This window comes from Emys orbicularis, chromosome 7, assembly GCF_028017835.1.
Source record: "Emys orbicularis isolate rEmyOrb1 chromosome 7, rEmyOrb1.hap1, whole genome shotgun sequence".
Classification (NCBI taxonomy): domain Eukaryota; kingdom Metazoa; phylum Chordata; order Testudines; family Emydidae; genus Emys; species Emys orbicularis.
Genome location: NC_088689.1, coordinates 8,970,230 through 8,987,672, shown reverse-complemented (window position 1 = coordinate 8,987,672; position 17,443 = coordinate 8,970,230). Strand labels below are relative to the sequence as shown.

At 43.2% G+C, this 17,443-nt stretch overlaps 1 protein-coding gene across 4 annotated transcripts in view; it reads right to left on the bottom strand.

Annotated features, from left to right (window-relative positions):
* The window catches only part of MXI1 (MAX interactor 1, dimerization protein), an 86,198-nt gene that overhangs the window by 34,157 nt on the left and 34,598 nt on the right, over positions 1 to 17,443 (bottom strand). For all 4 annotated transcript variants that reach the window (XM_065407149.1, XM_065407145.1, XM_065407148.1 and 1 more), the window contains one exon: positions 6,801 to 6,830. In XM_065407149.1, the coding sequence (XP_065263221.1) occupies positions 6,801 to 6,830 (30 nt within the window). The remainder of the gene's footprint in view (positions 1 to 6,800; positions 6,831 to 17,443) is intronic.

Below are 17,443 nucleotides of genomic sequence, written 5' to 3'. Positions count from 1 at the left end.
AAAATGAACCTGCGTCGGTCCGCACTGCTTTGGATTGTTATCAAGCAGAATCTGTCATCAGCATGGACACATGTCATCTGGAATAGTGGAGCATGAAGGGACATATGAATCTTTAGTGCATCTGGCACAAATATCTTGCGATTCTGGCTACAACAGTGTCATGAGAACGCCTGTTCTCACTGTCGGGTGACATTGTAAACAAGAACCGGGCAGTATTATCTCCTGCAAATGTAAACAAACTTGTTTGTCTGAGTGATTGGCTGAACAAGGAGTAGGACTGAGTAGACTTGCAGGCTCTAAAATTTGACATTGTTTATTTTTGAATGCAGTTTTTTTTGTACATAATTCTACATTTTTAAATTCAAACTTTCATGATAAAGAGATTGCACTACAGTTCTTGTATTAGGTGAATTGAAAAATACTATTTCTGTTTTTTTACAGTGCAAATACTTGTAATGAAAAATAAATATAAAGTGAGCACTGTACACTTTGAAATCAATATATTTGAAAATGTAGAAAACATTCAAAAATATTTAAATAAATGATATTCTATTATTGTTTAACAGTGTGATTAATCGCGATTAATTTTTTTAATCACTTGACAGCCCTACCTGTACCATAATCCCATTCGTTCCTGGCCACCTCTAAAGTCTCCCGAGAGAAACATGAGAAAATTTGTAAAAAGCGACAGTCAGACGCATGATGAAGTGGGTATTCACCCATGAAAGCTTATGCTCCAATACTTCTGTTAGTCTATAAGGTGCCACAGGACTCTGTCGCTTTTTACAGATCCAGACTGGATCCTAATAAACTTCAAAGCTCAACAGTCAGCTTTTCAAAAGCTTGACAACCATTGCTCTATGCAGATGAGGACATAGACGTTCCAACAGATAATGATAACACCATGTTGGTTTACCAAAATTGCCACTTTACAAAAAAGCAAGGAAGTCATCTCACGGCCATGAATCGTTCGTTTATACCACAGCAACCACATCCTTCCAATAACTCTAGAGAATATCAGTCACACCTGCTGTCTTTATAACATTAGACTTACTACTAAGTAAATCTAGTTTATATTTTATATTTAAGTCTGAGAAACAGAGAACGTACTTTCACAACTGGATCCTAATAAACTTCAAAGCTCAACAGTCAGCTTTTCAAGAGTTTTCTATTCTGCAAATGACCAATATTTCCTCAGAGGACAGAATTTTAGGGGGAAAAAAGGAACTAAAATGTACTTCTAAAACAACCACCTATGCGTTCTTATTTTTTAAAGGGGATGCTTCTTTTGACATCAACATGCTTTCACTGGGAATCTCTTCACACTTCCATTGCACAGGCTTTTGGAAGTGGACTATTACAAATACTATAGAACATGCGGCCCTGCGAACATGGGCCGGAGGACTCAGGAGGAGCCAGTGGCCGGAGAGAAGTGCCGCTTCTCTCCAGCCGGCTTTGAAGGGGAAAGCACCACTTCTCTCCGGCTGCTGGCTGCATGGCTGCCCCTGCTTCTCCTAGGTCCTCCGGCCTGTGCTCGCAGGGCCGCATTCCAAAAGGGACTTTAGAGCTGCAGGCCAGGGCCTCGGGGGCCCCTTAGCCCAGGGCCCTGCAGCCCCTAAAGCCCCTGCGTTCCGGGTGGCCCTGCCTGCCGGGGGGGGGCCTCCCTCCCTCCCAGAAAGTCCTAAGCGCCGCCAAACAGCTGTTTGGTGGCGGGGGAAGCGCTGGGAGGGAGGGAGGAAGGGATGGGGAGGAGGCGGAGAAGAGGAACTTGTGCAATGCTCCCTTTTAAAGTCAGCCAAACGATGTTATACTAAACATTCATATGCCCCTTCATGCTTCAGCCACCATTCCAGAGGACATGCTGATGATGCTCGTTAAAAAAATAATGTATTAATTAAATTTGTGACTGAACTCCTTGGGGGAGAACTGTATGTCTCCTGTTCTGTTTTACCCACATTCTGCCACATATTTCATGTTATAGCAGTCTTGGATGATGACCCTGCACATGTTGTTCGTTTTAAGAACACTTTCACAGAAGATTTGACAAAATGCAAAGAAGGTACCAATGTGAGATTTCTAAGGATAGCTACAGCACTCGACTCAAGGTTTAAGAATCTGAAGTGCCTTCCAAAATCTGAGGTGGATGAGGTGTGGAGACTTTCAGAAGTCTTAAAAGAGCAACACTCCGATGCAGAAACTACAGAACCTGAACCACCAAAAAAAGAAAATCCATCTTCTGCTGGTGGCATCTGACTCAGATGATGAAAATGAACATGCATCGGTCCGCTCTGCTTTGGATCGTTATCGAGCAGAACCTGTCATCAGCATGGACGCATGTCTTCTGGAATTGTGGTTGAAGCATGAAGGGACATACGAATATTTAGCACATCTGGCATGTAAATATCTTGCGATGCCAGCTACAGCAGTGCCATGAGAACGCTTGTTCTCACTTTCAGGTGACATTGTAAACAAGAAGCGGGCAGCATTATCTCCTGCAAATGTAACCAAACTTGTTTGTCTGAGCGATTGGCTGAAATAGGACTGAATGGACTTGTAGGTTCTAAAGTTTTACATTCAAAAATAAAACAATGCAGTTATTTTTTGTACATAATTGTACATCTTTCAATGAACATGTACATGTTCAACTTTCATTATAAAGAGACTGCACTACAGTACTTGTATTAGATGAATTGAAATATATTATTTCTTTTGTTTTTTACAGTGCATATATTTGTAATAAAAATAAATATAATGTGAGCACTGTACACTTTGTATTCTGTGTTGTAATTGAAATCAATATTTGAAAATGTAAAAACATCCAAAAATATTTAAATAAATGGTATTCTATTATTGTTTAATCACGCAATTAATTTTTTAATCGCTTGACAGCCGTACATATAATCAAAGACAGGGATTCCTTAAGTCTCCTAGCCACCTAAGACCCAGATATATTACAGAAGCCCAAAACTACTATACCATAAGATTACCATCACTGCATGCTCTCTACAGCAGGGGTCTCAAACTCAAATGACGAGGGCCACATGAGGACAAGTGCACTGGCCCGAGGGCCGCATCACTGACACCTCCCCTCGCTGCTCCTGCCCCGCCCCCCTCCACCCGTTCCATGAGGCCCCGCCCCTGCCCCGTCTCTTCTCCACCTCCTCCTCCAAGCGGTTTTAATAAAATATATACACTCAGTAAAGCCCCCCCCACTGCACTGGGCTGCACCACCACTCCACCCCTGCTCTGCCTCTTCCAGGGGTGGCAGGTTTGTAGAAATGTTGGTGGTGCCCAGAACCTGCCCCCCCCCCCAACTCCACCCCCACCTGTCTAAGGCTCTGGGAGGGAGTTTGGATGGGGGAGGGGGTCTGGGGTGCAGACTCTGGGATGGAGTTTGGGTGCTGCGTGCAGGCTCCGGGCTGGGGCACAGGGTGCAGGATGGGTGGAGGGGTGCAGGCTCTGGGAGGGAGTTTGGGTGCTGGGTGCAGGCTCCGGGCTGGGGCAGGGGGTGGGGGTGCAGGCTCTGGGATGGAGTTTGGGGATAGGAGGGGGTGCAGGGGTGAGGGTTGTGGGGCTGGGGATGAGGGGTTTGGGGCATTGGAAAGGCTCAGGACTAGGGCAGAAGGGCAGGGGAAGGGCAGTGCCCTGGCCTTAGTGGGGGGAGGCACTAGGACCCTGCGGCAGCAGGTGATGCCAGAAGCCGGCAGAACGGAGTGGAGTCAGCATGAGCTGCAGGCTCCGGGCGGTGAGGGGGCAGCAAGTGAGGCCGGGGGACACTCGCGGGAGGTGTGTGGGGGCGGCAGGCAGGGCCGTGGGAGAGACCTGGCCCCAAACATTGGGGAGCAGCACCCGGGGAGCTTAGCTGCCACATAAAATAACTTGGGGTGGGGGTGGGGGTGAGGGGAGTTTGGCGGTGACAGGAAGTAACTGGGGGGGGGGGGGCGGGGAGCTTGCCAGACCGCAGGGAAGAGCTCTGCGGGCCGCATGTTTGAGACCCCTGCTCTACAGCTTTTAAACCTTACCACTGAATAATCTGAGGGTAAGATGTACTCTTCTATTGGCTGAACCTTGCTGCAGATAAGAATCAGTAACTAGTTTCCACTTTATATGCAAGGTATGACTCATCTCAAAGGGAAACAAAAATACTCACTCATTAAATAAAAACACACGAACACAAATATTTCCAACATGAGTATTAAAGACAGGTAACTACAAATTAACTTTAATCTTTTGTAAATAAACAAAACACCACCACCCTGATATAAACTTCAGCGCAATAACTTTACGTAAGAAACCAAATCAAAGAACATTAGGAAGGTAAAGGTCACTTGAGTATCAGAGTTATTTATTTGGGTACCAAATCCACAGTCTCCTTATCAAATCTCTGTGGTATTTTTGGACCCTTCACTCTTCCAGAATAAAGTAACGTACGTTCCTAGCTCAAATATTTTCATTATGCTTTTAACATTCAAATGCTTTCAGACATCAAAGAGGAACAAGACTATAATCCAGATATAGTCTAATTTCCTCAGCCCTGCAAAAATTGAGCTAGAGAAAAACAGTGTATTTAAATGCAAGGATTAGTAAATGTTTTCTTTTTTCAGCCAGTACTCCTGCCTGCACTTGAAAGCAACTCTGTTTAATTGCTGAATGGGTTAAAGTAAAATTTAACCACATGCTAGACAGACTGCTGTTAGGAGGGTGGAGGGGAGAGAACCTGAGTCAGGGACCTAATAGTGGACAATTTTGAAAATTATAGTGTGTATCAATAATGGAGAGAACATTGAGATTCAAAAGGAATAATCTGTAGTAACTGAAAAAAATAGCAACTGTCAGCAACAAAGCTATTAGTACCAGGGCTTTTACCTTTGCCATAGCTAAGTCTGGAGGTAGTGACATGACAAACTTAGACACAGCAAATATAATGTGATGAAAATCTACACTGGAAGTGAGCCTCTTCTCTCAGAAAACATTGCTTTGGAGCCCAGAAATATATATTTCCAGCATGAAACTCATTGTCCTATTCCCAGTAATACATATTGGGATGCAATGACAGCTGCTAATTGGTTTTTCTATATCTGTAGCTATCTAAAGGATACCCAGTTATATGTATGTCATTGAATAAAAACACTACCTGAATGAGAAACCAGGAGCCCCTAAATAAACATGCATCAGTTTTCATTCTTTGTGACAATTTACATGCCATTGATATTTAAAATAGGTATTCTCAATCCATATGTCCTTTAACTTGCCCATCACTGCATCTTCCACCGTAGATTACGACAATATTAAAAAGTGGCCCATTGCTAGCTCAGTGTCAACTTCTAGGGGAACAGGCTCTCATGAGTTCAGAAGGTTCTCACAGGAACTGAAAATACCACAGACAGGAGACGTACAAAGCCTGGTGGTGGCTACATATAGGAGGAGGGCCTCCTCAGAGTTTGCTTATGTGCACTAGTCCACAAGGCCATTCTCCAATGGTTCTTTCTCTAAAAGAAGAAAGCCATGGGGCTTGCAGTTTCTAACATGCTGAGCCCTGATCTGCACTGACTAGGGAAACAGTTGAAACACTATTAGCACGTTTTCAGAAAAGACTGATTTTATTATGGTGGTAGCTTTCATCCTAGGGGAGATGGGGAATACGGAGTGTAACTATGGACATAGCAGAACGGGGGTGATAAAGATTATGCCCTACAAAGGTGGAATAGTGGGCAATAAGGAAGGTTTGAGTAAAACCACAGGAAACCAGCCTGTGATTTACAGAACAAAGAAAATTAATTCTGTAGATGAACAGAGGGGAAGGAAACAAGGACAGTATGTACTGTGAGGCGGCCCTACAAGTGACCCAAGAAGGTGGGGGGATGTCATCTTTGTAGGTCTGGTCGTGACACAAACTTGGGCTGGAGTTTCCTAGATTAACCATACCTCACCCCCATGAACTGACGGGAAGATGCAGCAATGAGCACTCGTCTGTACACTCAATGTAACCTACCATGTGGGGTTTTCCACAGGACAGGAGCAGCTAGCCTAGAAGACTCTTTCTGCTCCAACTGACAAAAAACCAAGATTAATTTATAATGGAAACCCCAACACAACCTTAACTATAGCATCCTGACTGCAATGCTATAATCTGATCTGCGTGTGAACTAACTCCCATCGTCTCAATGGTATTTATCTTACTTTAACTCCTGTTACAAAAGGGTTGAGTCATATAGCAGAGCTAGCCAAGTAACAAAACTGCAGGGCTTGCTAAAACTCCGACTCAAGGATAAACAGGCTCTGTCCTAAAACAGGTTACGAGAGCGACACTCCACAGGAGCATTGTTAGCCAGACTTCAGATCCTCTAAACAATGGCATTTTCTTTATGCTGTAGAGAGTATTACAGTCCTGCCAAGAAAGTGGGGATGGTGGGGGGGGCAGAAGCAAAGCACTGCCCTTCAGTTCATGGTAACATGTATTAACCAGTGCCCGAGAAACCAGATACCTTAGCAACCTCATGTAGGGACAATAACCCAATCAGATTTCAGTGTCAGGAGAAGAGGAACAGTATTTACTCTGCATACAGATTAGTTGCAAAACTGGGTCACTTCTTGCCTTTTTTGGGGGGGGGGGTGGAGAGAGAAGAAGGCTTCTTTTTCAAATCTTTTAGAGTCTTTGCCTGGACTTTAAACCTACCTGGTGCAAGGTGGAAATCCCCAGCTGTCTGAGCTGATGAAATCACACCTGCATGTGTAATGTTAAAGCATGTTACATTGACTGGGCTTTGTATTTCTTAGAATTCAGCTCATTAGCTACTTACCGGTTCTTCTCTAGTTCGTTGTGTGTAGACCTGGAAGACAAACAAAAATTTGGATTAGCTCCCTTCAACCTCACAGCACAGTAATCCAACTGCTGCAAGCCATAAACATTTCTAACAGTACAACTCAGCATAGAGTCAACCATTTGTATATATTAAAATATTCAGCCATAACTCTCCACTCTCTCTTGCTGAGACACACACTTCCCATGCTAGGTCTATATTTACCTGTTGTTCCAGGATGCATTACTGTAAATTTACATCAGATATTTAAAAACGTCCAAAACCCAGAATCGAGACAATGGTGAGAGCAGAGGACTGGGAGTCAGGAGCCCTGGGTTCAATTCCTGGCTTTGCCACTGACCCCATGTGTGATCACAGTTGAGTCACTTAACCTCTCTGTACCTCAGTTTGCCCATCTGTCAAATGGGAATATTGATACAACCTACCACACAGAGCTATAATAAGGCTTAATTCATGTACCTAAAATATTTTGAGATCTTCAGATGGAAGTTGCTCTGTAAAGCAACATCGGACAAGTCATCCAAAGGGTCACTAGCAACATCTATCCCACTTGCTGCCAGAGCCGAAAATTTGCCCAGCATTTGGGTATGTGGAGGTGGGATGTAAATACAGGGACAGGTGTAGAGGAATGCTTCCTCTACCACGCTTGCGAGCACTACAGGGTTGAGGCAGTGTCTGTGGGATTCAAATATGGTTCCCCAGCTCACCTCCAGTACCTCTCACAACTGGGGATACCAGCACCCTCACAACACTCACAGTAGAGCATCTGTACCCTAAAAAGGTACTTAGCCTCATACTTACATCACTAAAAACATCTGAAAATGTGTGTTCTTGTCTTTATACCTGTATACCAACAAGCACACCACTGCTATTCAAACAATAACTCATAGCTGGAAAATTAAAGTGACTAGAAACAAAACAGAAATCGACGAATCTATTTTCACTGTCTGTGTGTATGATGACAATGTGAATAGACAAAGTTAGGTGATGGGTACACTAGAGACCTTACAGAGGCACAGCTGTACTGATGCAGCTGCGCTGCTGTAAGATCTCTCGTGTAGCCTTAGAAATCTCACGTCGATATAATTAAACCATCTCCAATGAGCGGCAATAACTAGGTCAGTGGGAGAAGCTCTCCTGCTGACATAGTGCTGTGCAAACTACCACTTATGCCTGCGAAACTTATGTTGCTCACGGGGGTGTTTTTTTCACGGCCTTACATATTAGTGTCTTTTCATCAGTGTTTATGATCTACCGTGTTATTAACAGCCCAGGTAATTTTATTTTAAAATATACAAATTTTAATCTAACATGTCCCTTTAATATAAGGTCATCTTAAAATAGGAGTAAATGAGCCAAGAGCTTAATAAAAAGGATCTATTTTCTGTAATTTGGCATCACATTTCTTCCGGAGTTCTGAGAAGATTATCCTCTATCCCCCATCTGGAGAATCCTGCAGAGAATTCTCCAGTTAGGGAACTGAATGAAGGTTCACAGCTCCAAGGGAAACCCTCTAGTAATTAGGCGCTTCCCAAAAAAGGAGGGAAAAGTGCTGAACAGGTGTTAGGAATGCTATAAAGACCACAACTAAACCTGTAGACATTTAAGAAATAAAACAATTTTACAGAAACAAGCCCTGAAGATTAAAGCTTAACTAGCCACGGTTCAGAGCCTATAAATAGATGGACAAAATCTTTAAGGCATGTCAGTGGAATGTGTCTGATTTGGTATTGGACACTGAAATGCAGATACACCCTGAGAGACCAATCTGGAGGCGTAAATTGCAGTTTGAGGAGATACACCTGCACTAACCTGACGAGCACATACTCATTTGCATTAGTGCAGCTACACTCTACTTTTAGCAGGCTGGCTTGTTCAATGCTAGCATGGGTACGTCTTCTCGAGCTGGGAATTACACCAGCCATAGGCGCCGACTCCATGGGTGCTCCAGGGCTGGAGCACTCACAGAGAAAAATTAGCAGGTGCTTAGCACCCACCGGCAGCCAGCTCCCCTGCCACCTCCCCACCAGCAGCCCCCGACCGCCTCCTCCCCATCCCTCCCAGCACCTCCTGCATGCTGCAAAACAGCTGTTCCGCGGTGTGCAGGAAGCACTGGGAGGGAGGGAGAGGAGCAGGGACAGGGCACGCTTTGGGGAGGGGGCGAAAAGAGGCGGGGAAGAGGCAGGGTGGGGTGGAATGGGGGCGAGGCCTTGGGGGAAGGGGTACAGTGGGGTGGGGCCAGGGGTGGAGTAGGGGTGGGAAGAGGCAGGGCAGGGGTGGAGTGAGGGCGGGGTATGGGGCGGAGCGGGGGTTGAGCAGCTCGAAGTGCAGACATACCTTTAAAGGCACAGTATACTAACACAGACTCCTAAAGCTAGACAAGCTCCCAAAGTAATTGTTTTAATTTCCCATCATGCAAATCCCTAAAAAGGGGTCACCCTCAAAGTGAAAGAAAAGCAGCAACTTTTTATTTTCCTGGTTAAATGAGCAACTAATGCTGGATCTTGAGTGTACATTTTTAATTTTATTTTTACATATATCTTCTGACAGCTGGTAAACCTGAACACTAAGGATGAGGTTTCAAAATGTGGCGTCCACTTGGCCATGTGTGACTGTAGATATGCAAGTCACCTGCATGTGTACGGTTAGTGCAAGTCTAAGTGGCAGCTGCCCGTACTACTTAAACTTCTGCCTTGGAGGGGGTCTCTGTGCCAGCCCAGTGTAGGCTGGCCTAGAGAGTAGCACTATTTAGGACAGACAAGGAGCTGACCGATTCATAATTACGTGGATACAGTGGCCCTAGCAGCTTCTGTAACTGACACAGAGGGCATAAGTCTGCCAATTACTTCATAGACTAGAGCAACTGCACTGCAGCCCTGTGCCCTGGCCCTAGGTAAGAGGGCTCTCACCCCTTTCGAGTCCCCTGTACTTCACTTACATAAAGCCTGATTACTTGTTGGATGAGTGAGAGTGAAGTTGCTTGCACCCTTTTTTTTTTATGCAAGTGACAATTTAAACCAGCAAATCCTATCTGCTCATGCAACTGGACTATGTTGCAAATTCTATCATTTACACATCAAATGACAGTGCTCATTAACTATTTGCAAAAAACGGAACCTCCCAGAGACTGGGTCAAGGCCCCTTTAAAATCTGACCCCAAATCCTTTGGAACGTGTTATTAGTTTTATTTACTGTATGTTTCTGCAGGAGACTTTGCACTCTTCCTGGCTATTCCATTAACAGTTATAAAGCCAAAGATATGCAATGAATTGAATTCCTATATTATATTGAGCCAATTATCAAGGCCAGCACAGAAAGAACAAAGTTTGGCTCACTGCTGTGAACAAAATTAAAACAGCAGGTTCCCCCTATTCCTCTCACACAGGAGACTCTTTATTACCTATCTTCTTTCCAATGAACAACACAATTCTGAGGGGGTCACAGTCTTTTCATCAAGTCAGGAAATTTATGCTGTGACTTTTAACCATATCGCCTGCAAAAACTTTCCCAGCACAGCGGAATTCGAACAAAAGAAGCTCAGCAAACATAAATGGATCCTACCAAGTTGTTACCTGTGCTATTAGCACCAGCTAGATTTAAGCTAACTACAAACATTTTTCAAAAGTCTGATATCCTCGTTATCATTTAGACTCACTTGCATTTTTATATTTACTTAGCCTGGACAATGAAAATAGAAAAGGCAGTTTCTCTTCTCTTCTGTTTATAGTCAGTTTCACTTTCTGCATCTGGCATGATTTTTTCTATCTTTGGGTTGCAAACATTACAAAGATTTATTTGGATTTAAATAAGACACTGTTGTCATTGAAATGGAAAAAATAAAATTCATGACCACGTCTGTTAATATTAAATTTTCTAACAACTTTAAAAAAAAAAAAAAAAAACTACAAAAATCAACCACAAAATATTGGGTCTAAACTGACTGCTAGTTTTACTTAAACAAAAAAAATCTTCATTTCTCTTCTGATTAATATCAACCAGAATCTGGACATAAACCAGGCTATCGATTGCTTTTTACTTTGACGGTTAAATATTCAGAATTATAGAACACCATCAACTTTCTGATCCAACAACATGGGTACAAGAGATACAAAATGTTCAGATTTTCAAGAGGATGGTAAATTGTTGCAAGTAGTCCTAAAGTTACACCAATGAGATTAGACATATTTCTCTTGGATTTTTGTTTTACTTTGTATATTTGGCAGTACTTTGTATACAGTCAGTTTCACTGTTGTTGATGGTCTGTTGCACTTTGTGCCTCCTGCATTAGGACATCACTCTCTGCACTGAACTGAGGGAGCTCACATTCATGCTGCCACACAGGCTATGCCAGAGGGTGTTTACCAGTAGCTGAGCAAAGCTGAAACTGCAGAGGCAGGATCAGAGAGAGAAAGGGGAGGGCCCGAGCATGGTTGCTATTGTTTTTCTCAGCCTGTCCTATATCCCCCCCTCAAAAAGACCTTTCTAAACATCAGCAGGTTAGGAGAAAAAAACCCATTAAAATTTAAAAATCCAGGACATCCTATTCAAAGTGGGCTCAATCAGAAAGGTGATTTGTTTTATACATTAATCATTCATTGAAAAAAAATTGGCAGTGTTCCTTTAAATTTAATAAATTGTCACATAAATGGAAGGACTGTTGTGATAATTGGGCTTACAAATTTACTCTAATTATGAGCTCAACGCTAAAAAGTATGTGAAAGTTCATAAAATGTCAAAATAACCTATAACAACAAATGTTAATGGCAAAAGGTACAAAAGGGAGACAGAATAACTGAATTAGTCTAAACAAAAAGACCACATTGATATGATTCAAGGACTGTGTTGTATGCTTGTTAAAAATAGGAGGCATGGAGCTGGAAGTTAGTAAGCCAAAATTGGTATGCCAGGTATTAGGTCTAATTGGTGAACAAAATAATAGGTTATTCCACCCATGACTCCCTTTTTGGGTATTTAAAAGAAAGATTTTGTGGGGAAAGAATGAAAGAACAGAACAAAGGCTGAAAGGACAGAAGCTACTGGAGCGAGCTTTACCTTCATGGCTGCCATCCCCCACCATATCCTGGCACCCCAGGACTTCATCTTCCTGATTCGGAGAGATCTCGTGGCCCCAATGGGCTAGAGAGAGTGTGACCCAGATGACATCGCCACCCCTACTAGCTCCAGCTGAATCCCAACCACCACCTGGGATGACAGTTATTACTGTACCATCTTTAATACAATCTAAGTGTGGACGAAACCATACTATTGAACATTACACCGATTGACTGTGAAATCCTTAAACATCAGATCTGTGACAATCGCTCCACCGCTAAGGGGACAGCTATACTGTCCCTGAAACCTAACCACCAGATAGTGATCAAACCAGAAGACAAAGGGGGAGCGCCACAGTAGTCCTCATCCATTATGACTATGTTAACGAGGCCAACCGACAACTCTCTGACACCACCTACTATGAAGAACTCAAAGAAGACCCCACCCCACAATTTACCCAGGAATTTAAGGATATCATCAAATCCTTCCCTAAACAACTTCAAGAGAAATGCAACAAACTCATCCTTCACAAACCCACCCCAGGACCTTCTACATGTTTCAAGATATACAAACAAGGGAACCCAGGCAGACCCATCATAAGGAATATAGGGTCCCATAGAAACCATCTTCAAACCACTCAACACACGAAGGGACAGCTTCCTCCAAGATACAAGTGACTTCTTCAACAAATTCCGCAACACCAACAACCTCCCTCAGACCACCATCTTTGCCACTATGGATGTCACCTCCCTATACACCAACATCACTCACAATGATAGCATAGCTGCCTGCCTCAAATATTACAAGACAGTGGACAACCCAGTGGACAGATATCCACCGCAAACACATCGCCAAACTCATCCATAACAATTTTACATTAAACAAAAACACATTGTCCAAATCATGGGAACAGCCATGACTACTAGGCTGGCTCCCCAAATATGCCAACCTCTTCATGTATGCAGTGTTGTTGTAGCCGTGTTGGTCCCAGGATATGGAAAAAGTACAAAGAGTACCACGGTTAAATACAAGACACTGGATTTATAACTTCTCTTTTCCCCAAAAAGGACAGTTATTACCATCTTTGATACCATCTACAACAGGGTTTTTTCCCCTAACTAAAATTGTCTACAGCTAAAGGAAAACACGATGTTGTTAAAATTAAAGTCTTATTTAATACTTAACATTTCAAATGCTTTAAAGACACAGAAAAGAAGGAAAAACAGTTAATTAAAGGTTAAAAGGATTTTTAAATGGTGTTTGCGCCATAGTACTAAGCAGGCTGAGGTCTCTGTATACCAAACCTCAGACCTAGTTTAATAAAGTTTAAATGTTGGACAGTGACTGGGTTATGTTAACACCTTTAGCCTATATATTCCATCAAATTAATACAACAGGACCCGATTTAAGATATTTTGGAAACAACTCATGAAGAGATCAGGAGTTATCTTTAAAAGATTAGAGCACGAGAAGCTCAGGAAACTATATGACAGAAATAATCGAGCAGTTAGCCAGTTCCCCACAATGTTTGTTTTTAATATGAAACCTGAAATGGAGACTGAAATAAGAGCTTCCCAAAGCCTTCATCACATAGATTTCTACAGCTGTATGCAAAAAATAATAAAGCATTATGTCCATATAGAAAACATGCAAAACAAGGACTATAATAATCCACTATAGTTTAATACACAATAAGCTATTACACTCCTATAAACAACTTTGTCATCCCAGTCCTTTTCTAATAATGTGTTATTGAAATATTAAGCTACACCAAACTCTAAGAGTGAGACACAGTAAATAATACATCTGCTCAGCCCAGTTTTTTTATTTAAATAAAATATGTTTTCTCATGGCATATGAAATTAACCTGGAAAAATAAATGCCCATAATCAATGCTCAGTTCTAATTAACTCTCTTCAAATCAGCAGTCTCATGAATGCCTAAGGTTAACACCAACAGACAAGGTGGGTGAGGTAATATCTTTTATTGGACCAACTTCTGTTGGTGAAAGAGACAAGCTTTCGACACCCACCGATGTACAGCAAGAAATGCTTGACAGGATAGCAGCTTTATTGCTTTCCTGGGAATTCATTACAAATCATGGGGATTTCTTTATACATGTTGCATCTCCATTTGAACAGCATCACATCCCAACCTCTCACAGGAGCAGAAATTGCAGTAATGGCTGCAATCCTCTGAGTATAATAGTTTCAACAAAATACATGAATGCAAAATACTGGTCCTTCTGGGCAAAAAGTCACTTCTAATACACAAACTGAGGAATTGGGTTTTATGTAGTGAACAAAGCAAGGTTAGGGTAGAGAAGATAGAATTTACCCACAGACCCAATCCACAGGCAGGCTATGTGGCTGTGACAGAGATTATCCCATGGAATAGCTGACTCTCCTATGGGGGAATTTAGGGCTCTGAATCTGTATATGCATGGACTTTCAACCTAGACCACTCTGCTGTGGCAAGGAGACTACCTCCACAGCTTATGGGGGGGTGTAAAGGCTCACTGTGCCACCACTCTACCCTAAGCCCCACACACAGCTCTGCCATGAGGTTTAGGTCATACAACTAGCTTTCTGCTGTGCCTTCACAGTAGAGGGAATTTCATCCTCAGGGAGCAATTTTGGGCTGTTAGTAGAAATAAAATATATAGCTCAGCTTTGCAAAATTAGCATTATTATTTGTATGACTGTAGCACTTAAGAACACAGTCATGGTCCAGGACCAGATGTGCTAGGTGCTGTACAAACACAAAAGATGGTCCTTGCCCAGCAACCCCGACAAAAATCTACTCATCCCTCCCTTCACCATGAGGAGGCTTATAATGAAAGATATTTTTCTAGCCCATAATATAGTTACCTTGACTGAGTTTAGGAAATCCCATAATATAATATCGATAAATACTGGAACTGCCTGTATACCCTATCTGTCTTGCCAGTGACCTGTCATTCTGGCCACATCACCCTCTCCCCTTCATGTCCCTCCACTGGCTGCCCCTTCTCTAGAACATCAAATATAAGATTCTCGTTATTAGTTTCACAGCCCTTCACAACTTACCCCCCAAATGCTTATCCCTTCTGGTATTCTACTGCGCCACCCCTTGGCTCTGCCAACTACTGTAACCTTTGATCACCTGTCCATCTACTCCTCCAACACACACCCTGCCATGCTACCCTGTGAGCATGGATCATCCTCTCAGAACTAGTACATCAAATGCTGACCCCTTCTCCTTCAGATCTCTCCTCAAACTTACTTCTGCTGGAAAGGTGCCAACTGACAGTGGCTAGGCAGATGGAAAGTTGGAATGTTCAATGGTTGTTTTATTGTCTCTATTTTTTTTAATTAATTGATCCAGAGCAGGGCCGGCTCCAGCATTTCTGCCGCCCCAAGCAAAAAAAAAAAAAAGCCGCAATCGTGATCGGCGGCGGCAATGGGGAAAAAAAAAAGAAAAAAGCCGCGATCGGCGGCAGTTCAGCAGCAGGTCCTTTGCTCCTAGAGGGAGTGAGGGACCTGCCGCCCCCGAATTGCCACAGGTGCCGCCCCAAGCACCTGCTTGTTAAGCTGGTGCCTGGAACCGGCCCTGATCCAGAGTCACCTAGTTGTGTACATAGGTCCTGAACTAATGCCCAGTGAAGTCAATGAGAGTCTTTCCATTGGCTTCCAAAGGCAGTGGATCAAACTCATAACTAGTCTATGAAAACATAGGCCTGATCCAAAGTCCATTACAGTCAAAAGAAGGGTTCCTATTAACTTCAGCAGGTTCGGGATCAGGCCCTGTGCACTTTCTATGAATGTTACCCTCATCTTCCATCCCCCTTTCCTTCCAACAGCTAAGATGCAGTGAGTTTGTCTTAGATTAGAAGCAGTTCATTAATATAGTGTGTTAGCCCTCTTACGATAAAATGCTTGGTGCAGTATGTGGGGGATGTAAGAGAGCCTGCTGGCTAGACGATCCATGAAGACACACTGCATGTCCTCACAAATTCCATGTTTTATATAGATAGGACTTTTAACTCTGTCTTACCATTTATTGTTTGTATAGCAGTAGTGCCTAGAGGCCATAATCAGGGGGATTTAGAGCTCTGTTGTGCTAGGCTCTGTGCACAGATAAAACAGGAGCTTGCAATCTAAGTATCTTCCTTGGACATACAGAGAGAGTGCAACCAAGCAACCATGACTTTGAAAACTGATCTAATATTTTGTGCCATAAACTAGCAATTGTGGGAATGAGTGACAGGGACTGGATCACTTGATGATTACCTGTTCTGTTCAATCCCTCTGGGACACCTGGTATTGGTCACTGTCGGAAGACAGGACACTGGGCTAGATGGACCTTTGGTCTGACCCAGTATGGCCGTTCTTATGACTAATCTGTTACCATGGATTTGTACATCATCTAGCACAATGGGGCCCTGATCTTGGCTGGGGCCTTTAGGTGCTACAGTAATGCAAATCATAGTAATAGTACAGCCTGTGCATGAAACAACCAAATCTTTGGTTAAGCTGGAGAAGTTCATGACTGGGAGTTTCAAAGGAGCTTCAGGGAGTTAGCTGCCCAATTCCTACTGAATTTCTATGAGATTTGTGGGCCTAAACGTTCTTTGGGAAAAAACCACAGTCCAAAGTCACAAATGCCACATACTACAGTCCCAGCTCAACTTAATTTATCAGTGAACCCAAACACCTCCTGGTGGGTAGCGCAACAGCCATAGGTTCTTTTCTTATTCAGCATTTTTGTCCAACATTATTTTCCAATCCCCTCAGATGTGCTGGCCTTGGTATCTGAAGAAAATGTTTTTCTACAAGGGACTAAACTGAGAAGGCAGAATACGCTAAGGTTTACATCCCCACTGACATCACTGGAGTTGCACCAGATTAATGTGGCCCCAAGTTCTGGCTGGTTCCTTTGTTACTCTTAGACTGACATCTGAATCCTTCCAAGGCTGTGATCAAAGCCTTTTTCCCAGGACCAAATGAGTCCCCTTCCAGAGTTCACTTTCTCAGTCTCCAACAGGGAAGCAGAGCAGGGGACACAGAGTCACTGGCATCTGTTACCGTTTACTCGTACTTGCAAAAGAAGCAATGGCCATGCAGATGGTCAGTTACTAATCAGCGGAAGGGCAGACAATGGGGAAGAGACCCTCAATAGAGAACAGGATAGCGAAGTCTTCAGACAGACACTTTAAACAGTGTCCTACTGGGACAAAGCGTCCCACAGATCACAGCTAGGAACTCCACTGACTTTACTTTAAAGGCCCGTAGTAATATTGGATCCCAGCTTTATAGAATTAAAGGATATTTTCAAGCCCCGTTTTTAGCACAGAAGCCAGGGTATCCCAAGGGGTCACAGGCCAAAGCTGCAGCGATGCTGGCACCATCTTATACTCAGCTCTAACAGGAGAGGATGGTATGTACGGCAATGTAACCAATCCATTACAAACTTACACACTGGGATGCAGGGCTCCATATAAAGGGTGCTGATCCTAGAATCTTGCCCTCAATATCTGTAGAAGAGCCACTCCATTCCACCTGGGCTATGGGGAAAGGGCAGGATTTGGC